This window comes from Pteropus alecto, unplaced genomic scaffold, assembly GCF_000325575.1.
Source record: "Pteropus alecto unplaced genomic scaffold, ASM32557v1 scaffold23, whole genome shotgun sequence".
NCBI lineage: Eukaryota > Metazoa > Chordata > Mammalia > Chiroptera > Pteropodidae > Pteropus > Pteropus alecto.
Genome location: NW_006435837.1, coordinates 4,757,527 through 4,765,276, shown reverse-complemented (window position 1 = coordinate 4,765,276; position 7,750 = coordinate 4,757,527). Strand labels below are relative to the sequence as shown.

General features: G+C 36.1%; 1 protein-coding gene across 1 annotated transcript in view; it reads right to left on the bottom strand.

Annotated features, from left to right (window-relative positions):
- Positions 1 to 200: 200 nt before the first annotated feature.
- Positions 201 to 7,750, bottom strand: part of BEND2 (BEN domain containing 2) — a 53,698-nt gene continuing 46,148 nt past the window's right edge. Inside the window, 3 exon segments of the mRNA XM_025046606.1 lie at positions 201 to 367; positions 4,265 to 4,468; positions 6,791 to 7,022. Of these exon segments, the coding sequence (XP_024902374.1) occupies positions 201 to 367; positions 4,265 to 4,468; positions 6,791 to 7,022 (603 nt within the window).

The window sequence follows — 7,750 nt, the reverse complement described above, 5'->3', positions numbered from 1 at the left end:
ATTCCTCCTCATATGTGGGGAAAAAAAAGAATATTGGTTATCTCTTCAGGTATAAATGTAGGACTACATTGCCACAACAGTTTTTTAAGTTTAGAATTATAATTTGAGAAACTTACAGGAAAATGCAATAGCACAAAAAAAAAAAGTAGGATGGCCGATATTCAAGTATTTCAGTCAGTTAAATTGTCGTCTCTTGGTTCCTACTTCGCTGAATGTGTCATTCCTGGAAGTGGCTCTGATCTGGATGTAGACTTATTGAATTCATATCGAATGCTACGGATACAACTATTGATAGCCGTCATACACAACTTCCAGTCATATCCAGATTCTGTTAGGTCACAATTCGGGTAGTTCTCCTGGAGAAATTCTGATGGCAAAGACCCAAAACATAAGTTACTTAGAAATCATTTCACAGAGAAATGAATTTATTCGACCTTAGTTCTATTGCTGTGAAAGGGTCATTAAGACTTTAATTAAAACATATGGACTATGACTATTAAATTAGCTTAACAATTTTTTTTAATCTAAAAACATAATATGAAATAGCAGCATTTTTAAATCACAATAAAACAATTAACATCCCATGATCTTGCTTCATAACCAGAATGGAAATCCTCTGCTGCCTTCGGTACCCAGCGTAAACTTTTCTTATTCTTAAATTTATCAAACATGCATGTTATTCATTATATCAACTAAAGACATGCGAAGGCTTGGCAACACATAAGAGGCTGCAGTGTCTTTCATACTTTTAGAGGCAAGAAGCTACAGCTGCTAAATTTTGTGGTCTTTAGATCTTGCAGTTAGAGGAAGACTTCCATAAGGAAAGCTGACAGAGCAATACAGCTCAGGAGCATTCTTAGAGAAAGTGGAAAGACAAAGGGCATGGTAGGGAGGAGAGGTGTTAACTAGAAGAGCAGAGCTGCCCTCAGATACATTTTTAGGTAACTTCCTAAGTACCTTTGAGCCCTTAGAAATTGATCTGGTGATCATTACAGGCTAGCATTAGTTGGATACATTAATCTCATTTGTTTTTCAATAGGATTAATAGGCTGGAAAATCAGGCCAGTGCCATAAACACAGCATTTATCCAACAAAATTAAAAAGCTTTCATATACAAAGGACTAATTAATAGATCGGTGTTAGCCCGGAAGGAGGCTTTTAGTGGTATGTCATCGGATTTGGTATCAGGCTCTATCCTACTGAACATTTTTATTAACAAAAAAAGAAGTTATGGAAAGTAGGCTTGTCCCATCTGCTCATGACAGCAAAGCTAGGATACATAATAGACTGGAAGACAAATACAGTACCTGCGAAGCTTTCGACAGGCTGCAATGAAGAGCCTAAGTTAGTTGCTATTTCCCAAAATGTGTTCTCTGAAACACTAGTCATAAAAGAAGTTTCTTGGGGGAAAAGGTTGTATAAATGAGAAAAGCTAATCTAGAGTTAATCTCCATTGAAAAGTCTGGGTTAACTTGAATACATCTGAAGTTAGTCACTGAATCACATCACAAAAGATTAGGAAAATACTTATATGAGGAATTATTAAAGGAAATGGAGATATTTAACTGTAAAAGTGTAAGACTTAATGAGAAAAAGTTGGGAATAACATTCATTCTCCAATCATCATGCTTCCATGTAGAAGGACTCTGAAATTAGAAAGCATGAAAGAACCGGACATATCTGATCAAAAATAAAGCTAATATTTTTATCTCCACCTGCCAGATCCTACTGGCTCTCACTTGGTTCTGAACTTGAAGAGGGGAGAGGCTATATTTATTACTTCCTAATGATCCAGTAGGAAATAATAGCTGTCTTTTAATACTTGAAGAGGCCTATCAACATGAAAAGTGACTGGATCTACCCTAATTAGCTCTGAAAGAGCTTAAGTAGAACAAATGTGTCTTACTTTCGAGAAGATAAATTTTGAGTCACTTGGAAAAAGAACTTTCTCATGAATTAGAGCCCTTTTAAAATGTAGTAGACTGCCATCAATGGAAATGTTCAAGCCAAGAGGAGGTGACTATATATCAGGATTCCTACTCTGGGTGAGTTGTATTAGAGGACCTGTAATGCATTTCCTATTGCTAAGATTTTACAGTTCTATAATATGCAGAAATGGATGAGAGGGTATAGGAGTAGAGGTTGTTCACTGATTACAAAATCTGCAGCCTACTAACTTTCTCCACATAAACCATTCTCTAAAGAGCTCTTAAGTGATACTGAACTCTCATTAGAGAGCATCAAATAATAGTTTCTTAAATGAAATCAATACCTTTGGCTATTGGACATAATGTCCTTTGACTACTAATTTCCAGAATCATCGTCCCAAATAATAAAATTTTAGGATAAGAAATTATATTACAATAGAATAAACTGGTTTCTTCCTTCAATGGGACACCAATCAGCAGTTAAAATGCATGAAGTAGATCTCAAAAATGTTGAGTGAAAAAATTTGCAAAAAGCTATGTAATATATATCCCCATTTATGTACATTAAAATAGCTAAAGAACAATATCACATATTATTTATGGATTTATCAACATAGGTAGCAAATGTGTAAAATATGCATGAGAATGTTAGATCCAACTCCAAGATTGTTATTACTTCTGGGGAAAAAGACAGGGGAAAAGGATAATGGTATGGAGTTTTAATGATATCAGTAATGCTTTATTATTTTAAAAAAAAAACCTGAAGGACAAAAGGCAAAATTTCTATATCTGTACTGGTTAGACAGGTGTTTATTATTTTACTATATTATTTTCTGTGCATTTTTTATGTTTTAAATAGTTTATACTGAACTAATACTTCTAAGGAAATGTTAGAGGCCATAAAGCCCAGTCCTCTTATGAGTATAGGAATCTCATATCTGGTCACCGAGCCTTTGCTCTGACTCTTCACTCTCCCAGTTCATTTTGTTCTCATATTAAAGTAAAATATATTTTCTCGTCAGCTTCCTTGGCCTTGGCTCTGCCCCCCAGGACAGTGATGACTCTATTCTCTCTCCTGAAATAACTCATACAGCTGCCCTTCTACAAAGGAGAACTTTAAGTCTTATGTGAAATTTGTTAAAATATGCCATATGTGGATACTATGTCAATTTGTGCTAAACATTTTTTACTATGAAAGACATCTTGATTTGTAAGATATTTCGATAAGAGATAAAACAAAATGAAATACATAGAATGATATCTTTAGTTAATTTTTAAGGAATTGGTCCAGTCCAGATGTTTAAACTATAAAAGTCACCTTCTCTTCCTCACTTAAAAAGTTTTAATTAGAAAGACACTATTTTCTTCTATAAACACTTGTATTTCTGAATTGGTTATAAACTGTGTTCATTTTTTACTATAAGGTAAGAGGAACTGGGTTTCAGTTTTTGGCCTGGAGGGTTAGCTCAGTGACATTCAAATTGCACATCGTGATCAATTACTACGTCATGAAATCAGTGCTAGCAGCACTTTCAAAAAATAGAATAGTAAACATTTGAATGTAATTCTCATAGAAAGAATAAGTATTGTTTGTGAAAATTTTGCTTCAGTTTTTTTAAATCAAACACACGTCCTGAGTCACAATGTAAAATGTATATCTTACTGCAGTAAAAAAAAAATGAAAACAATTGGATTAGATGATAGCAAATGCTTATGAAAGGTTCTATAATACTTGTGTTTCAGGTTTCTTTAGTTCAGCCTGAAATACAAGTATTGTTCAAATTTGTTGGATGTGAAACGTGTGATATGAATGTAGGAACCAGCTGAGATCAGGCTGGGGCTCGGAACTATGTCTTTGCTGGGTACCAATGACATAAATAAGAAATACTCTGCTTCCTGTTTTGTCCAAATCTAAGATTTCACAGAATTGCTTTTGAAAGCTTTATTACTTCATCTATACATGTAATAGATATAGGCTATATTATGCTTATGTGCATAAGAAAAAACTAGCCAATTAGCCTGCTGTGCTATTGTTGACACTTTTGCAAACTGACAAAGCCCAGCAGCTTCAACCTTGAACCTCAGTAAATGAAGGTGTTTGAGTTTCCATACTTCTGGCAATCCATATTAGGGACCCACAGTCAATAATGCCTTTCCTGTACTAAGAATGCCAATCAAGACAGAGCCATTAGCCCTAAGAACACAAATGCAAAAAGAAACACAATTCATGAACCTGCTCATTGTTGTGCCCTAATGAGAAAGATGTAAGAACTCTCTCTCCTCAGAATACACACAAACCAAATGGATTTTTCTTTCTGCCCTTCTCTAATACAAACCTCGGAGAGCATTCATCTGATTCAAGCTAAGGGCACATACGCCACGCGCCGGATTTCCCTGGATGCTACTTTTTATCAGGACTTCCTCTGCGAACATTTTGCGAACAAGGTATCTGGCTGACAGCTCTGGGCGACACTTTGCTTTCGCTATGGTCAGGACTGAGTATGGTATCGGTATATTTCTACGTGGATTTCCAAGATAGTCTAGAAGTAAGAGAAAAAAGATGTCAATTTTCGTGGCAGATGTTAGGTTCAAGTTTTTTTATAAAACTGTCACTGAAAGGTTGATTTTTCTGAATTTTTAGGCTCAAGAACTTGAGAGGTTAAAAAAATTAAAGCTTTAAGTTGTTAGTGTATCATGAAACAGCATGAGAAATGAGACAGGAATCAATGCTGGTATGATTACATGTGCTCTGATTGTTCAAGAAGATAATTCAGTGTTGTGCTACCTTTTAGGTCCCAATCAGGTTTTCATTACATTTAATAACAAAGTCTAAGTCATCTTAATGCACTGTTTTCCTAATTGTAAAAAAAGCCTTTTCAAAAATAAGCACCATGATTCTTACTGAAACATTTATAATTTTTAAAATATAAGTTTTCTATTTGGTATTAAACTCATTTAAAAACCAACAAACTTGTCTTAGATATATTTTAAATAATTTATTTGAACCGAAAAATAAATTTTAAGTCTGTTTTCATTTCTCAACTCTACGACCTAATCATCACCATCCCTCTTCAATCCACAGTGATTCAAATTAGCCACCTTGAAAAATATATTTTACATATAATAATTATTTGTTGAAGAAAATATATTAGAGAAATACAATCTGATTCTTAAATACTTTCCGTCTTGGAATATCCATCATTTAAGGGGTGACAGTATAAATTGTTGAATCTCTCAGACCCAATATTTACCAAGAGAGATTAAATTACTTCAAAATTCACTCAGTGGGTCCAAAGACTTAACTCTGAAAGATTAACCTGGAAATATTAATGAGGGGTCAGAAAAAAGTTAATACTCTCTAACCTAGTAATTCAAATTCTGAAAACCTCACTTAAGTGAAGAATCCAAAATACATAAAAACCTATAAGATGAAGTTGGGGGTTTTAGGCAACATGATTTATGTGACTGATAATCCCCTCCAAAAAATCCTTGAAAAAATGTAACAGGAGGGAGGTAGTTAAATAAATTAGGGTACACTTACTCAATGGAATTTTACATATCTGTTCAAAGCAGTGATTATGACAATTGGAGGTTTTTGAGGAAAAACATATACATATGTTTAAAAAGAAGAGTAATTACATGGAGCACATAATGTTTTAAAAGGTTAGTAAGGAAAAAAAGACTGGAAGAAAATTAAATTGTCCATAATAGTTTTTTAAGGTATCTTGATTGTAGGAGCTTTTCTTCCTTCCTAAATATTTTCTGATTTTGAAAACTAAAATGGTATCATAGACTACGTGCCAACTGGGGCAGCTGCCTGGCTCACAATGTGCTTAGTTGCCCTGGCCTCTGGTTCTAGGTGGGTCAGGGTCAGAGACCTGTAACCCAACCTTCCCAAATTGGATTCTTTCTCCTGGGAATCTGAACAGTGACAAGAGAAACCTAGAACTTGGATATCATGGATGCTGCAGACATGGAACCCCAGAGATCCAGATGGACCCCAGATGCCAGAGTCTTGGGGCTACTCTGGCTATAGCCTGCAGCTCAGTTTGTTCTTTGCTCCTTTAAATCTAGGAGCTATTTGTCTGGTGATTTTTGTTGTAGTGATTTAATTTGGCCAGAAGCTGTTTCTACAGTATATAACTTTAGTAAATACAGTAGTTATTACTTTTATAATGGAAAAAAAATACTATAAAGACATATTGTTTAAATAATTTCATATGAATAGGCTCACAGGTAATGTTCTACTTAGGATTGACATGGGGGCGGGGGAGAGATAGAAAATAGTTTTGCTACCTCAGGTGCCTATAAACCCCAGCATCCTGGGGAGGGGGCATTAGGGATCATGAGAGGGAGGTGGCACAGTCACCTACAGAATCCGCAGCCAATTGACACTAATGAAGTAGGACAGCCTCTGGCAGACAGCTAGCATGAGAGCACAATGTTCTGAGTAATGGCATTCATTCATTCACGCAAAAATTCTTTATGGAGCACCTGCAATGTGCCCGGCACACAGAGAACAAGACCCCTGAATTACTTCTGGCTCATCCAGCTGTAGCTTCTTCGTCTTTACCTGCCAACCAGGGTGCCTAACCTGAGAGTTCACACCATTCAAAGGAGTTAGCAGAGAACCGCTTTCTGAAGGAAAAATAATGGGTTTTGCTTAACGTTAAAACTATCAGTCTCGGAACTAGGTATCCATATTTCATTAACTCATTAATTTAGGAGGTTAAGTTGTTTAGATTTCTTATTATGAAAAAATTTTGAACATACATAAAAGCATAAAGATAGTACAATGAACCCCATAAAAGCATCATCCAGATTCAACATGTATCATCAAGAGAACTTATTTTAAAACTCACAAACTGTTTCAAAAGGTACTGCTGAAGCATCAGTGGAACGTTGTGTAAATCTTTCAAAGAAAGCACTGCTGTTCTGCTGAAAAGTACCACTTGCTCCTGTTTTTGAGGCAGCTGCTTGCTGAGATAACTGGTAACTGCTTTCGCCGCCATCACCATCCCTTTTATCATTCAAATCTGCAGACGCTAGTGTATTGGTGTTGGTAGGGACTTTATTGTGGGCAACAGTTCTCTGCTGAAACACAAAAAGGTATCAATAACAAAGTCCCATTGTGAAAAAATATGGACATGCTCCATCATCAACCAGGGCCCCCTAGGTGGGCATAAGCCCACAGATATTGTGTGCCATGACCAAAGTATAGGTGTGGATTCGATTCTTCCTCAAGCTGCCGTGACTGCTGCTTCCTGGGGCACTTGGTAGCTCTAGCCAATGAACTGGATGATAATTACTGGCAGAAAATAAATGCTTAATAAACATTTAATGAATAAACAAATAAATGAGTTTCCTGAAGATGACAACTTTTGGGGTTTTTTTTTAATGTTTTTTGTTTGTATTCTCTCCCCAGTGGCTTTCAAATCTGGCTGCACATTTGAATATTTGAATTACCCTAGGAGCCCTTTTTTAAAAAAGCTCTGTTTGGGCCCCATTCTCAGCAAATTCAACCAGAACCTCTGGTGGAGGGGGTGAGAGAACTCAGGCATTAACAACTTTAATAACTTTTTAATAAATGCCTCACGTGATTCTAATATGTACCCACAGTTGACAATCGCTGCTCTAGGACAGAGCTTCTCAAACTTCAATGTGCACACAAATCACCTGGGGGTCTTGCTAAAATGCAAATTCTGCCTCAGTGAGTCTGGTTAGAACTCAAGACTGCATTTCTCACAAGCTTTCCAGTGCTGCTGCTGCTGGTCCACGGCCCCACTTTGAGTGGCGAGGACCTACCCCACTCCTACCCTACT